The sequence below is a fragment of the Schistocerca piceifrons genome, chromosome 8, assembly GCF_021461385.2.
Source record: "Schistocerca piceifrons isolate TAMUIC-IGC-003096 chromosome 8, iqSchPice1.1, whole genome shotgun sequence".
Lineage (NCBI taxonomy): Eukaryota > Metazoa > Arthropoda > Insecta > Orthoptera > Acrididae > Schistocerca > Schistocerca piceifrons.
Window position 1 is genome coordinate 241790435 of NC_060145.1, and position 17591 is coordinate 241808025.

Here is a 17591-nt window from a genome sequence, read left to right on the forward strand (position 1 = left end):
TAAATGCGTTAGCCACAGTCTAGGGAGTCTTCCAGTCTACAGCTGATGATGTGTAATGCCTGGGTAATTCGGTCATTAACAGCATTGCATGTGAAAAGCAAGGTTCCTGCTAGGAATCCCAGTCAAACACACAATTTTAATCTACCACAGAATTACAAACCTAACTGAAATTTAAATATGCATAATTAACAGAGGGAGGGAGAGAACACTCAGTTTTTATCTGCCATGAAATTTCAGACTTGACTGAAATCTGAATATACATAATTAACAGAGAGAGAGAGAGAGAGAGAGAGAGAGAGAGAGAGAGAGAGAGAGAGCAAACACAAAAACACAAATAAGTGAGCAACGAAAGTGGAACAGCTATCATGTGCACCACATAACAACTAATAAATCATTTCACGATGTTTTATGTTGTGTACAATCTGGTCAGTGTAACCAATTGAATAATTAAATAAAATACAATGTGAGACCCCCTGTGACAACTATTTAGTAGTGTACTTTATGCTAACAACGTAATTCCTTTTAGTACAATGCTTAAAGAAATTTTGTTGGAAGGACACTATCATTTCTACAAATTCTTTATTTTATTTCACTTTGCTTTAACATTTCCATATCCCTAAAATGTATTTAATGAATAAAGTTTACAAGCCATGTCATATACGAATTCTTCATGGGTTGGGTCAGCCAAGTAGCATTGTCGTCTCGTAGCAATATTTTGATGGAATGCGTCTCCATCATCTTCAGGCGAAGATGATGGAGACGCATTCCATCGAAACACTTCCACGAGATGACGACTCTACTTGGCTAACAACCCGTGAGGACTTCATATACGAAATTCACCGAGAAAGCCTACACTCACATATAAGCCACGTCATATTGAGTAAAACACTTGAGCCTTCAATGGCTATCTCTTCCATCATCATCAGGAGTAAAAATTAAATTGACTGCTGGGGCTGACATGGTTTTTTGCTTATATGGGCATGATTGCAGCATCTGGAACCAGTCAGAGAGGACAGAAGTGGTGCGTGTGCAGAAGACAAGTTGTGCAGATCACAGTAGCTCCTGTCCGCCATAGGGCCAATGATGTCAGGTGACACAATAATAGCACCACACTTGAAACTGCCACTCCCATCTTCCTAGAAGCATCAGGCATCCATATTTGCTTTCACTTTATATCCAAAGCCCACCCTCATGCTCTACTAAGTGTGTACCCCTGGTCTCTGTTAAAGTTTTTGCTGTTTATTCTAATCTCAGCCTCCTCCTATGTAATGGAATCCCAATATGATGTTCCACGAGACAAGATTCTCATCTTTTGAAGTTGTATTTTATGTCCTTTTCCAGACAATGCTTACCTATGGCCGGCTTCTCAAGTACCCTCTCTTTAATATGTCACTTGCACTCAGTACAAAGCTCCACAACTGTGTGAACTGTTTGAACTTCATGGATGATGCCACATTCACAAGGGATGTCACAGACATCAGGCACTGGAAGAGGTATTTTGTCTTAAACGGGGTGTAATGTATCTCATATTCTGGGGGCAGGCTGGAACACTGATCCGAGTCCATGTTTCTGCAATATGTGCCCTAAATTGTTGCACATTGTCCAACACTATGGCAGGAATGCAGCTGGCTTGGCCTCTTTGCCAATTCACAAGACATTATTTGTTGGTGGCATCTGAAAGTGTTTGCAGTGTCTCCCTTGTTGTAACCATTCTTCCAGAACATGCTTCTCAATTGCTGTAATATAGACTTTAAGTAATCTTTGTTAGAAATAATTTTATCTGTGTGTACTAACATGTTCAGCACTGCTTTTTGTGTATAGAGCGGTAAAAACTATTAGCACACAAGTACCAACCAGTGTGCATTGGTTTCCGGTACACTGAATGACCAAGCTTAGCTCCTGCCTTCTGCTCAACTAACACATCAAAGAATGATAGCTTTCCATCCTTATTTACCTCGATAATAAATATATTGTTGGGATGGACATGGCTTGTGTGATCAATGATCTGCTGTAGTGCATTTTCACTATGTGACCATATCACAAAAGTGTAATCAGCATACTGTAGGGAGCAAGATGAACCCAATGTCACAGAGTTCAGGGCCTTCTCCTCAAAGTGATCCATCATGAAATTTGCAACTGCCAGAGAAATTGGGATCTGATCACTGTGCAATCAGTCATCTCACAATATTCATCACAGTACATGAGGTCATTGTTGTTCGAATATGTCAAAATAACTTGACATTATGTACTTAGACTGAAGAGACAAGTGAAAATTTGTACCACCAAGGCCGTGAATCAAACCCAGGTCTCTTGCTTACTAGACAAGTGCATTAGCCACTAAGCCACCTTGGCACAGTGGTTTGCACAACTGTGTGGACTACCCTGGCATGTCTCCCTTCTCAGTCCAAATTCTCGCTACTTTATAATCTCCCTTACACATGAACTGAATTGTCAAGGCTCTCCATGTTCTTGAATAGCACCTCAGCGTTGGATGTAAATGGTTGATGCAATCTGAAACCCAAGTTCAGTGAAATGACACAATTTTGGAGACTTTACTGGATCTCATACAGGTATGATTTTATGTACATAGACTGAAGTGGCAGGTGAAAACTTGTGCCAAAGTGAGCCCATATACCGGGTGATCAAAAAGTCATTATAAATTTGAAAACTGAAAAAATCATGGAATAATGTAGATAGAGAGATACAAATTGACACACATGCTTGGAATGACATGGGGTTTTATTAGAACCAAAAATATACAAAAGTTCAAAAAATCACGATACACTTGCGACTTCAGGTAACCCCAAAGCCAATAATCGCATGGACTGAGGTCTGGGGACCTGGGAGGCCAAGCATGACGAAAGTGGTGGCTGAGCACACGATCATCACCAAACGACACGCGCAAGAGACCTTTCACGCATCTAGCATTATGAGATGGAGCACTATCCTGCATAAACATCGTACGTTCCAGCAGGTGTTTATCACCTGGGCTGGGGATGATGCGATTCTGTAACATATCGGCGTACCTCTCACCCGTCACGGTAGAAGTTACAAAACCAGAATCACGCATTTCCTTGAAGAAAAAATGCCCAATAACAGTAGATGTGATAAATCCAACCCATACCACGACTTTCTCATCATGCAACGGAGTTTCCACAACACTTCTAGGATTTTCGGTAGCCAAAATTCTGCAGTTGTGGGCGTTGACAGACCCTCGGAGCGTGAAATGAGCTTTGTCGGTCCACAACATGTTACTCAACCAATCGTCATCTTCAACCATCTTTTGAAACGAGCACACCACAAATGCCCTCCACTTCACTAAATCGCCAGGTAACAGTTCATGATGCCGATGGATTTTGTACAGACAGCATCGGAGGGTACGCCTAAGTGCCAACCAAACACTAGTGTATGGAATGCCGGTGCGACAGGCAACTGCACGAGCGCTGACTTCCCTGTGCATAGACGAACCCACTACAGTCTCCATTTTTTCCTGAACTGTCTCAGCAGCATTACGTCTTGTGCTCGGTTGGCCACTACAGTGTCTATCATCTAAACAACCCATGGCTTCGAACTTCGAAATCATTCTCACCACAGCTGCATTTGTCAACGGACCTTTACCCATTTGAATCCCCTTCCTATGGCGATAGGAACATAACGCTGAACTAGCACATTCCCCATTCCGATAATACAGCTTCAGTAAAAGCGCCTTTTCAGGTAACGTCAACATGCTGCGACTGCTGGCCCATCTGATTCTCTCTCTCATTACAGCTCCTTTTATACATGATTGTCATGCGCAGTCACTGACGTTTTGCTGTCCAGCGCCATCTGTCAGACATTTTGTGAACTTTTTTCCCCCCCTAATAAAACCCCATGTCATTCCAAGCATGTGTGTCAACTTTTACCTCTCTATCTACATTATTCCGTGGTTTATTAAGTTTTCAAATTTATACTGACTTTTTAATCACCCGGTATATAAAAGCCTCTGAAATTGTGTCATGTCAAACATCGTGACAATCCCAGTTGGAAACCGATGGGCCTAAAGATCCAGCTTGTCTTGTACTGTTGGCACCCTCATCAAAAATGGCACTATGTCCAGACCACCCATTATGTCATTTTGACTTGTCTTCATTTTCTTGAGTGGCTCAACAAATGTCTGTGAATTTCATACATCGTGTCCACAATGTCCCATTGTGGGTGCAATAACAGTGGGCCTAAGAGGGACATTTTCTTTGTGTATCTTCAACAATCTATAAATCCTCATAGGTTGGTGGCACAAGGCACTAATTTCTTCAGCACTTCATGTGTTAAGCCAGAGTCTTTTAATAATCCCCCTGTCTTTCTGATAATGGCCTTTGTCAGATCACGAATCAGTTTCTAGTATGTATTATCTTCTAATAAATGTAGCACCTTAAGGTAAGGTCTTCAGTGATGAGAACCAATATGGCATTTCCTTTATCACCTAGCAAAACAACCAAGTCCTCACACTCACATAACAAGTGTAAACCATGTCATTCCTTCTGGCTAATATCAGATTTTGGTGACTTAGCTTTTGACATAATTTGGCTGGTAATTAACCTGACCTCGTCAGCTGTGTTGTGAGAGAGATTCCTAATGCATTGCTGTGTTCCACTAACAATATTCAGTACTGGCAGATGCTGTGGGGCTGTAGAAACTTAAGGCCTTCAGAAGCTTCAGTGTTTTATTCAATGATACAGCCTGTAAAACGAGAAGAGTTTATTCAGGCATGCTGCTGTGAAAAACTGTGGAAACATGATGTTTAAATGTTTTCTTGCAACTACTCTGAGTATCCACTGATATGTCCACTTTTCTAATTCATTAGTATAGCACTGACATTTAATTTCTGTTCATATATTGACAGGGAGAAGCAGCATACCATTACTGGCAGTGGAACCTGCTGTTTTCATGACCTTTTTGGCAAGTGCACTAACCAGTACTGTGACACAGAAACTATTGTTAGACCGTGTTTGCCAGAAAGAACTAGGTCTTTCACAGGATCACTGTATGTCACTAAATGATACTGAAAAGAACATGATTCAACCACAAGTTGCCAATTTGCTTACAGCAAAGGCCCTACTTGAAAACCTAGTGCCTGCCATAATGACTGTATTCATTGGGCCATGGAGTGATAGGGGTGGACGGCTACCACTTCTGATGTGTCCCATGATTGGTAATATGTGTGTTATTGATTTTTACTTTTATTGTTATTTCATATCCATTAAGTTTGGTAGTTATATTCATATTACCAGTACTCTACACAAAGATTTCAATTTTTTTAACTGCTATGCATACATTCATCATAACTGATTTATCTTGAAATGTAAATTAAAAGCTGGAACAATAGTCAAAGATCAAGAATAAAATTAATTTGCTTTTGAAAAATTAATTTTAAGGAAAGGTACCCATAGTTGTCACTAACTTTTGAACGAGACCAATTTATTTATTTTTCAGAATATAAAAAAAAGACGTTTGGTGCAATTTGACATGCTATGGACCGTTAGAAATGGAAAAAGGGAGAGGGAAGTAGGGAGCACAAGGATGGGAGTAGATGCAGAACTGATCTGTTAGTTACATATTAGAGTGAATACTATGTGTTAGATGCATAGGCTGTGGTCGTTAAGTTGTTGGTGGATCTCTTCGGTATTTTGGGTAAAGGCCAGCTAGGGCAGATTGCATAGTTTTCAAATATACAAAAGGCATTCAAAAAGTTTTGCACATTTGTCTCTATTTTTTTTATTTTTTGCAGGAGGAGAATGAAATGTTTTGTGAACATACTTGGAACATTTAGCTAAACATTAAGCCTACTCAATGTAGCCTCCATCAGCTGTGACACATCTGGCCTGTACGGGTAATTTCACTACATAAAGGAAAACACTTGTGTGGAATTTATACTGTGAACGACCACCTTTATTGTACCGCACAAACACACTTCATACATACGTTAACGCAGGAAAACGAACACTCGTCGTGTCCTCCAAAGAACCCCGCTCGTAAAGAGAATCTCTCAGTGTCTTGTCGACTATCGACTTGTCACTCCCACAGGCCCAACGTTCTTTCCATGATGTAAACGCACTTTGGTAAAATTCTGGGGATTGACTTTTACACCATCGCTTGACACAGGAAATAAAGTCCTTCTCACTATCAAATGTTTTACTGTGCAGGTAAGCCTTTAGACGACCATAGAGGTAAAAATCAAATGGAGCCAAGTCCAGACTGTAGGGAGGATAAGGAATAATTTTCCAAGCCATTTTCCTGATTTTCTCCTGCATCATAAGGGCTGCATGGGGTTTGGCATTGTCATTGTGTAGTCTGAAGCTGTGGTCTGTGGGCCTTGATGGCACATCACAGCTTGTGCATTCACAAACAGTAACAATCCTGGTTAATTGTGGAGCCAGGTTCCAAAAACTCAATGAAAATGACACCACACTGACCCCAGAAGAAGGAGGCCATCACCTTCCAGCCTGCTGTTCATGACAGTCTTGGTTTCTTTTTCTGAGGGGAACCTAGATGACGCCACTCCATGGATTGGGTTTTGTTCTCAGGTTCAGACAAAAACAGCCATGTTTCATGCTGGGTAATGACTCTGTTAAAACACTGTTTCCACTCTTCAGTAAAGGTCTTCATGAGAATCTTTCTCTTGTCAATAAACTAGGCACCCAACATGCACAGATTTTTCTTTATCGTAGTGACTGTACCAGTGATACCACACTACCCAATCACAAATGAGTCATTCCAGCAAGCTGTCATGTCATCACACATCTGTCATTTTGGATGATTTGATCAATGGTCTCCTTATTCACATCACTCACTGCCGTCGATGGTCTACCGCATGGTGGATTGTCCACTAGAGATAAATCACCTTCTTTAAACCTCTGCAACCATCACTGGATACTGCTGCAATCCACTGTGTCCTCCCCATAAACAGGGAGAAATTTCCTGTGAATTAATGTGGCAGAGTCATCACCGATCTTGAAGAGGAATTCCATCACCAACGTGGTTGCAACCTGACATCTACTTCATGGTCCATTATGGCTCACTTGTAAATAAAAGAAAATACTTTTATACACCAACTTATAGCTAAATGTTCCAAGTATGTCCACAAAAAGTTTCATTCTCCTCCTGCAAAAAATTAGATGTGATTGTGCAAAACTTTTTGAATGCCCTTTGTATATTTGAAAAAAGGCTATTTGATGAAGATATTGTTGTTGAAAAATATAGAACCCTTATGGAAGGTAAAAAAAGTCACCAATGAAGATGATACTGAGAGTGATTTTGAGGATGATCCAGAGATATAGCTAGAAAATGGGCTGACATCAGAAAATGGTTCAACATAACATGTCAGTGACAATAGCTGTGGTACCTCATATTGTCCATCACCACCAAAGAAGAATACAAATGAATCTGCTGAAGGTTATGTGGCGAATACCTACAGAATCTGGACGAAGCAGCCAAGAGGTAATGATCCTCCACAGTGATGCTCTTCTGGAGTAGCCCTAGACATGTCCCCTTGTGTCAAATTCGCTACTGTAATGTCAAAAGAAAGACAAATAAAAAGCAAGACAGTTTTGCAAAATGTCAAAAAGATGCTGAAATGACATGACAGCAACAGGAAGGTGCTACAAGAAAGAATAAGTAATGAGGTATGTGATCAGTTCACTGGAATGCAAAAACAACATGGAATTATACATGAATGCTACAAATCTGAACAATATCTTTTAAAGTACAAATTTCCATTACTGAATGCAATTGCTCATCCACCTACAGTATTCAGCCACATCTGGACCAATCTGCATGAGGCTTCCTGTCTCTAAGTGTACTCATAGTCTACATTTGACAGCTCCTACATTTCTTGCCCATAGCAGCTCTAATTTGCATCATATTCACATTTCGATACTAAAGTTATGAAAAGGATAGATTGCTACTCACTGTAAAGATGACACTTTTAGTTGCAAAAAGGCACAACAAAAAGATTGTTACTCACTAAGCTTTCAGGCAAAGCCTTCTTCAAAAAAAGAAAGGAAAACCCACACACACATTCACACAAGCAGGCACACTTCAGGCACACATGACCACCATCTCTGGCTACTCTAGCCCAACTGCTGAGTGACCAAAAATGGCAGTCATGTGTGTGTTAGGTGTGCCTCTTTGTGTGAACATGTGTATATGTTCCTTTCATTTTTGAAGAAGGCTTTGGCTGATAGCATGTAACAAACTTTTTGTTGTACATGTCTGCAACTCAGTGTGTCATCTTTTCAGTGAGTGGTGATCTATTCTTTTTATAATCATCGGTATTCTAAACTGGAGTTTCCATTGTTTGATATTCCAATATTGGTTATTCAACACACTATATAGATTCAAAATGCGTGCAACAACAGTTGGGTACCCTTCCTTAGATAAAATGGCAATAATGTAGTTTTAAAAAGTGATCAGGAATGTTTACATAAAAATATTGTTCAGTGAGCTCAAATCCAAGTGAACTCTGTCTTTCCTCACTTTTGCAACAGGTGGATCTCTCCCATCCTGGGGTCTGAGTGATTACCCATCCTTTCCACCCTACTTCAATCTATCATTGTTTTCTCCCTAAGGAAGGAACTTACTGCTCCAATTTATTTGATTTGATTTGATTTTTTATTTGGTCCTGTTGGTTACATATTGGACAAAGGGTGTAGTAGTAACATAGACATGTTAAGTGAAATAATACAAAATTATGTGAGCATTTTATATATCATGCAAATACTTATTTTCTATGAACAATTGACTGTGGACAATATTAAAACCTGCATTTTACTTGTATAAGTCCAAATTAATGCTTAAAATAGCAGAATGAATGGAAGTACACATTTTTATTCCAGTGTCACATATAAATAATGAAATTTACATTTTGTCATTATGATTTAAACTAAAACAAAAAATTTTTATCTTCATCACACAAGTAAGTTCAGGTGAATAGCTAATAGAGTATAATAAATGGTAGTACACATTTTAACCTATGATATAAATAAATTTACATTTTATCACTATAATTTATATTATACGTACATAATTTTGTTTTAATGGGATAAGCAAAACATTTTCTTTTCTCCATATTTATTCACAAGGATGCCGTATTACTCTAGGAATTCATTCATTTTATAATGAGTTTGTTCTCTGAGGAATGTTTTCAGTTTCCTTTTGAATACCTGCATGTCATCAGTTTCCTTTTTTTATGCTGATGGTAAACTTGTTATATACTTCTATTTCTGACTCAATTAGTGCCCTATGGACTTTTGTCAGAGTTGCAGAGCCTTGGTGGAAATTATTCCCCTGTCTTGTGTTATGATTGTAAATGTCACAGTTTTTCTGGAATAATTCCTTGTTGCTGGCTACAAACATCATCAGTGAGTGTGTGAGTGTCTATATATAATAAATATGCTGTAACTTACCAAACGAGAAAGCGTTGGTATGTTGGTAGAGAGATTAAAAAACACACACACAAATTTCAACCTTTCGCAACCCAAGGTTGCTTCATCAGGAAAGAGGGAAGGGGAGGGAAAGATGAAAGGATGTGGGTTTTAAGGGAGAGGGTAAGGAGGCATTCCAATCTCGGGAACGGAAAGACTTACCTTAGGGGGAAAAAAGGACAGGTATACACTTGCACACACACACACACACACACACACACATATCCATCCGCACATATACAGACACAGACAGACATGTGTAAATGCAAAGAGGTTGGGCAGAGATGTCAGTCGAGGCAGAAGTACAGAGGCAAAGATGTTGTTGAATGACAGGTGAGGTTCGAGTGGCGGCAACTTGAAATTAGCGGAGGTTGAGGCCTGGCGGATAACAGGAAGAGAGAATATATTGAAGGCCAAGTTCCCATCTCCAGAGTTCTGATAGGTTGGTGTCAGTGGGAAGTATCCATATAACCCGCGCAGTGTAACACTGTGCCAAGATGTGCTGGCCAAGCACCAAGGCATGTTTAGCCACAGGGTGATCCTCATTACCAACAAACACTGTCTGCCTGTGTCCGCTCATGCGAATGGACAGTTTGTTGCTGGTCATTCCCACATAGAAGCCTTCACAGTGTAGGCATGTCAGTTGGTAAATCATGTGGGTGCTTTCACACGTGGCTGTGCCTTTGATCCTGTACACCTACAGGACTGGAGTAGGTGGTGGTGGGAGGGTGCATGGGACAGGTCTTACACCGGGAGCAGTTACAAGGGTAGGAGCCAGAGGGTCGGGAAGGTGGTTTGGGGATTTCATAGGGATGAACCAAGAGGTTACGAAGGTTAGGTGGATGGCGGAAAGACACTCTTAGTGGAGTGGGGAGGATTTCATGAAGGATGGATCTCATTTCAGGGCAGGATTTGAGGAAGTCATATCCCTGCTGGAGAGCCACATTCAGAATCTGATCCAGTCCCGGAAAGTATCCTGTCACAAGTGGGGCACTTTTGGGGTTCTTCTGTGGGAAGTTCTGGGTATGAGGGGATGAGGAAGTGAAGCCTTCTATGTGGGAATGACCAGCAACAAACTGTCCATTTGCATGAACAGACACTGGCAGACAGTGTTTGTTGGTAATGAGGATCACCCTGTGGCTAAACATGGCTTGGTGCACGGCCAGCACATCTTGGCACAGTGTTACACCATCTGGGTCATCTGAATACTTTCCACTGACACCAACCTATCAGAACTCTGGAGATGGGAACTTGCCCTTCAATATATTCTCTCTTGCCGTTACCCACCAGGCCTCAACCCCCACTAATTTCAAGTTGCTGCTGCTCGTACCTCACCTGTCATTCTACAACATCTTTGCCTCTGTACTTCCGCCTTGACTGACATCTTTGCCCAACCTCTTTGCATTTACATTTGTCTGCCTGTGTCTGTATATGTGCGGATGGATATGAGTGTGTGTGAGTGAGTGTTTACCTGTCCTTTCCCCCTAAGGTAAGTCTTTCCACTCCCGGGATTGGAATGACTCCTTACCCTCTCTCTTAAAATGCTTTCGTTTGGTAAGTTACATCATCTTTGTTTTTAGATATATTTTTCCATTTCTTGGGGTGCACTCAGCCTCGTGATGCCAATTGAGGAGCTACTCGACTGAATAGTAGTGGCTTCGGTCAAGAATACCATCATAACGACCGGGAGAGTTGTGTGCTGACCCTCACGCTCCTCCAATCCACACCCTCCTCTGAGGATGTCACGGTGGTCGGATGGTCCGCGTAGGCCACTCATGACCTGAAGACAGAGACCTTTTTTTTAAAATGTATATGCAGATTTGTAACAGTAAATAGCTTGAGAGTCTTAAAGAGATCTCTGCAGAATGTTCTGTTAGAGACCCTACACATCAACCTCACTGCTTGTTTTTGTGATTTGAAGACTCTTTCAACACCTGTAGCATTTCCCCAGAAGATAATGCCATAGGAGAGTATAGAATGAAAATATGTAAAATATGAGAAAAGCAATATTTCTGTGTTAACAAGGTCAGAAACAGCTCTCAGGGGCAAAACATGCTGTGTTAGGTTTTTTGACCAGCCAATCAATTTTCTCTGTTCATCTTAGCTGGCTGTCTGTTTGGATGTCTAGGAATTTTGTATGTAAGGTTTTATAGATTTTTTGGCTGTTGATCTCCATTTCAGGAACTTGGAGTTTTTTATTTAGTGTCTGAAACTGTATAATATTAGTTTTTGAAAAATTTACGCTTAGGCTATTTGCTGTGAACCATTTGTGTACTTGGTTACTGACTGTCAGGGTGGTATTCTGCATTGTGGAGTAGGGACTCTTGATCAGAATACTCGTATCATCTGCAAATGTGACTATTTTTTCTCTGTCATTAATTGTAACTGGTAGATCACTAATGTTGATCAGGAAAATTGGTGGCCCAAGGATCGAGCCCTGGGGGACCCTGTATTTTACATTTCCACAGTCTGAGTTAACTATTAAACATGTCTCTATTAAGATAAGTCTTTGCTTCCTGTTGTGTAGTTAACACTCTAGCCATGTCAAAGATTTGCCTTTGATGCCATAGTGTGGAAGCTTAATTAACAATGTATTATGATCTACACGGTCAAAAGCTTTAGCAAAGTCACAGAATATCCCCACCGGATATCTTCTGAGATTTAAGAGATTTAAGTCACCTAGAGTTTCATCTGATAGACTAAATATAGCTCTCTCTCTCTCTCTCTCTCTCTCTCTCTCTCTCTCTCTCTCTCTCTGGAGAATCCCTAACAAAAGCCAAACTGTGTAGATGCCAGTAAGCCATTTTGTGTCATATGGTCATAAATCATATCATAAACTGCTCTCTCAGACATCTTTGACAACGCTGGCAGCAATGAGATAGGCCATTAATTGGCCACTTTTGTGGATGGACATCACTATTGCATGTTTCAGTCTGTCTGGAAGTGTCCCAGTTTTCATTGACTGGTTACACAAATAGCAAAATATGTGACTGATTAAGCCTGCACATGATTTTAGAATCCTATTTGATATTCCATCATATCCAAAAGATCCAGACTTTTAAGTAATTTTACAATTTTTTCAATTTGTTTAGTAGTTTTGCTTTTGAAATAAAGTGCTGTATTTGGTGTGATTTGCATGTGATTTAGTAGCTCTGTGACTTCTGTGAGGGTCCTTGTTCTTTCAACTACAGTGAGAAAAAAGTTTTTAATGTCATATTCTGCAACTTTTTGATTATCCGTGTTTGAATCACTACCAGAGGACTGTGGAGACCCTGCTTCGTCAGACTTATGTTCCTGTTTGACTCACTTTTTATGGTGTTCCATATAGTTTTTACTCTATTGTTTGACTTGCTGATTTTTTTCTGCTTAATGCACTTGTTTGGCCTTTCTGAATACACATGTTAGAATTTTACAGTATTTTTTGTAATGTAGTTTCACTGCTAGGTTTGTACTACCCCTTTGTTCTGTATACCAGTCTCTCTTTTTGATATTTTGACGCCAGCTATTATCACTCTTTCCTCCCACAACAGATTGATTTCATTTTAACCTGTCTTTGCTGAAAGCAGGTATCAAAATGTTTGAGAAGTAAGTCCAGGAATTAACTGAATTTCTCATTTATCGTAACTGCCTGGTACACTTCCTCCCACTGTAATGATGTAAACTGTTTCTAAACAAGCTATTAGATTCCATATTTATTGTTCTAATATGTTTAACCTGGGTGTGATCATTTTTTGTTTTCCTACTGGCCAGTTTTAAGGTTGTTAATTGAGCATTGTGATCAGATATGGCTCTTGTTTTTACATCATTGTAATTTGTGGGATCTAGTAACAGATTATCTATCAAGCTCTTGCTGTAGCCATATAATTTTGTTGGGAATGAAACCATCAGGAGTAGGTTGAGAGTTGAGAATGATTTCAGTTGTTTATGGCTGTTGTTATTTGAAAGAAAATGAATGTTAAAATTGCCATGTACTATAATCTGACTGTTATTCCTATAAAGTTTTGTGAGAACTAATTCTAGCTGCAAGAGGAACATTTTAATGTTTCCCACATATGCCCCGTAAATTGAAATTATTATGAGGAACTGAGTTTCCAGTTCTAATTTGACAGCGCAGCATTCAAAATGTTTGATACGTTACTGAGCTACATCTGTGGTTTGTGATCTAAGGGTATGGTGCATATAAATTGCCATGCCACCTTTCCTTAAGTTGGTCTAGCAGTAGTGAGAAACAATTCTACAACTACTTAATTGTATTTGACTGATTTCTATATCTTCCAGTTGTTGTTCAGTTAGGCAGAACACATCAGCAATAGCTTCATCAGTGTCAGCTGTTTCTTGAAGAGAAAGCAGTAGTTCCTCTTCTTTATTTAAAAGGTCTCTTGTATTTTGATGAAATATCTTTAGGCTATTCAGGTATTCTGTTGTACTTCTTACAGATTTCATAATGTTAGATTCGACATGAGCTAAACTATTATTAAAGGGTACAGCATTTACTCTGTAACCTCCCTATCCTCTAATCTAAAAATGGCTTTCTTTAAGTGTTAACTACTATAGAAACAGGCTACAGTGGCAAACAATCACTATTCCTCTTTTTGTAGTGGGAGATACAAGATTTGTGTGTGTGTGTGTGTGTGTGTGTGTGTGTGTGTGTGTGTGTGTGTGTGTGTGTGTGTAACTTTTCTTGCATCTGACATGAGAGTATTACATGTGATTGTTTCGACTGTTTTTTGAGTTACGAACTTTTACACAAGGCCATTCAAATGAAGGCCACATGTGATCTTTGACCAATGCTGCTGATGTCTAGAACATTCACATTTGCAAACTGACTGTATGTGTTTGAGAGCTGTTCATTTGCAGTGCTGATCTCTTTGTTCACACATGACCAGGGCAGTAAATCATATCAGTGTATAATGTTGACATATATAACATTTGTCTGGCCAGATAACTAAAGTACTTCTTTAGTTCTTGGTAGGCTATTGAAGTTTCATTCTGGTACACATCGTTTGAGCCACCAAACATTACAACATAGTGCTCCGAATGAACGTACTTTGATACTTGAGACAACAATGCCCCAGGCTTGACAAAGCCTGTTGCCTTCACAGTTTCCACTACTTCATTTGCTCAAGAGGCAATCCCTCATCCGTGGCTGTCAGCAAAAATTACAAGCTTTCTCAGGCAGTTACAATCTGAACCATGTTTGCAGATGTTTTCAGGAACAGGAACAGCACCACGTAAAATTTTTATATCTTCATGTTGATGTTTGGAAATGGTAGTCTTTCTGAGAATAGTTATTGAAACACTTGGTATTTGGCAATGTTCAGTGTGTCCTGCAAAAGCATCATTGTCATTATTGACACTAAGCACTTCAAATTTGTTTGTTATAGGAATATTTGCTGGCCTATTTATTATATCAGTACATATATTGCACTTTGATGTTTTTGTAAAGTTCTCATTTCCTTTCATCAAGGAGTCTATCTTTGCACATTGAAAGTGAAATTTTGACTCACACTTCACACATACAATACCACTTTTAATGGTTTTCCTGCATTTTTTTACATGTGCCATAACATTTGTTGCTCCAAGGCATAGTATTAGTAGCTAATAGCAATTCACTGTTTCTTTTATTATCATATTCACTGTTTTGTTACTTGAGATTGTCATATTTATATTTTAAAGCATTAATATCTTCTAACAGCATGGAAATGATTTCGTCTTTGCAGTCTTTCATTATTGTTTTGCCCAGGGCCATATACATTACAACTCTTGCAACACTGTTGTTTCCATCTCAGATGTACATTTACTCATGTAAAATGATACATAGTTTTACAGAATATGCACATTATACCCTTTACAGCACATGTCCTGCAGTAGCAAAGTTGAGATCTCTGCTCTCACGGTTTGTACAATGATGTGCTTGTTCCATATACGATTTCAATTTTGCACCACAGTGTTTTTTCCTTCAGAAACTTTTTTTTATAATAAAACACGCAGTACACATTTGATCATGACATACATCAAATTTGTTACACATTAAGCTCTTTTTAATATTTCAGTGGCACTTATTCTGGCAACTAACAAACTTGCAACTTGCACTCTCTGCCAAATTATCCCAATCCAAAAACCAGGCACAGCTTTTCATTCCCTACTTTTAAAGGAGTCTGTCTGCAGTAATTGCTATTTTACACACTGCAGGTTAAATACGTGACTGTAAAGATATGAAAGAATAATTTTTGAAAACATAATACAAACATTGAAACTTTTAAGTGTGATAATAACTGTTTTGTAAGAGATCTATGCCATTCTTTGCTATCTGTATACATATTCACAGAAGCATGCTGCAACTTAATTACTGTTTTTCAGGCTATAGTATTACATACATCATTTATGGTGCATTGTCAATGAAGAAAGACTTGGCACCAGAGTACTTCCTTCCTGCATCCATTCCTCTTGGTTTGAGTGGCGGCTTTATTTCAGTACTGGCAGGTTCCAACAGTTACATCGCTGATATATTTCCAGAGGACAAAAGGAGTGTTAGGTAAATAGTCTTTATTTATAATGTGATACGTTTAACAGTGTTTATATATCCAGTATAATAAACCCAGAGACAATTTCTGAATATTAAATATTTATATACATGTTTTCACATATCCTAGTACATTTCATGGATGGTTAACAATGTAAAAAGATAGAAATAAGGAAGTAGAATGGCCTTGTATTGAATCCAGAGGCTTGGTCTCTTAAGGTTAAGCACTTTGAGGTGATACCAAAGCTATCATAATTTCAGAGGTAAAAATTATATTTCTAAATTTTAAACCTTTACACTTTCTTCAGAAGCAGAAGCTTTGAAGAAAGTACAGAACAGAGAAAATCTGAGCAGATAACATAATGGCAAGTCAAGGTTGCAAAACGTGAGAAATGATTATAAAGTTGGCAAACAGACTTAGAGAGAAGATTCCACATATACAGATTCTAGGTTTGATCCGGTACATAGCTTTATCATACTCAGAAGAAGCAATAAAAGAAGTGTAGGAGGTATATGCACAGAAATTCCAAAGCAGATTAGAGAAGAAATAGCTTGCCATTTGTAACCCTGGTAGGAGAAAGTTTCGTTTAAGGACAACACAAAAGACAGAATCATAGTGGCATGTAATTTCTGTGTTAACGAGATGAACAATGGCATCTAATGGATTTATGGAAGACATGGCCAGATGACATCTAACTGAAATACTCTCTTTGTTGCCTATTTAGGCTGATTAGCTTTATTTTCATATAATATTGTTGGAACTTTTCTGAACATTAGTGATTAATAGTTGTATAATAGGCAGAAAAATCAATGAGAACACTCGCTATAGAGGCAAAAGTCAATTGAACCATAGCTACAGTATATTTTGGTCCAATGGCTGTAGATTTTTCTGGAGTAATAATGAGAGTGCAACAGTGCTCATATCTGTGGAGTAGGAGTTGTAATTACTTAATGTTACCCAGGAGACTAAGAAAGTCTGGTAAGCATCATTTCGCAGCTATTAGCAAACTACAGGATTGTGAAAAGCACATGGTGTCTGCAAAACAATGTTGCTTTCACCTATGATGATCTAATTACATTGTATAGCAAACTTTGCAGTCCACCTGAAGCATGTGGACTGTGGCCATGAATACTTCCTTCGAGATCACAATAAGAAGAGGAACATTTCAACAATAGTTAAAACAAAATCTAAATGAATGAGGGCAATTAGGAAATTTATAGGTTTAACCCTTTCAGACCTGGTGGTCACAATTGTGTACATAAAGTTTGTTCACTAATATTTCACTGACAAGAAATGTCAGGTGCATTCAAGCCCACTTTTCACATTTGTGTATGTTTCTTTTAGCCATTCTCCAGCAGCTGCTCCTCTCTTGTGAGCAGTCTGTGAACCACATAGCAAAATATACTCTCTGCTGTTGTCTCTCTGTGGGAAGCCATTACTCGTTGACTTTATTGCTATAATAGTCACATTGTGGGTTTTGTTTATGAATGTTTTGTGTGATTTCCTTCTTTTGGAAACATTAGACATTCTTTCAGTGGAATTTTCAGCAATTTTATTCAGTTCATATTTGTGTTATGTATCAGGTAAGACTAATGTACACATTTGTGGA

The 17591-nt window shown here is 39.0% G+C and overlaps 1 protein-coding gene across 2 annotated transcripts in view; it reads left to right on the forward strand.

The window, feature by feature from the left end:
• Nucleotides 1–17591, forward strand: part of LOC124711250 (proton-coupled folate transporter-like) — a 165761-nt gene that overhangs the window by 39769 nt on the left and 108401 nt on the right. The window contains exons 3-4 of one of the 2 annotated variants that reach the window (XM_047241220.1): nucleotides 4880–5188; nucleotides 15819–15993. In XM_047241220.1, coding sequence (XP_047097176.1) covers nucleotides 4880–5188; nucleotides 15819–15993 — 484 coding nt within the window. The remainder of the gene's footprint in view (nucleotides 1–4879; nucleotides 5189–15818; nucleotides 15994–17591) is intronic. The other variant, XM_047241221.1, reaches the window with a different exon arrangement.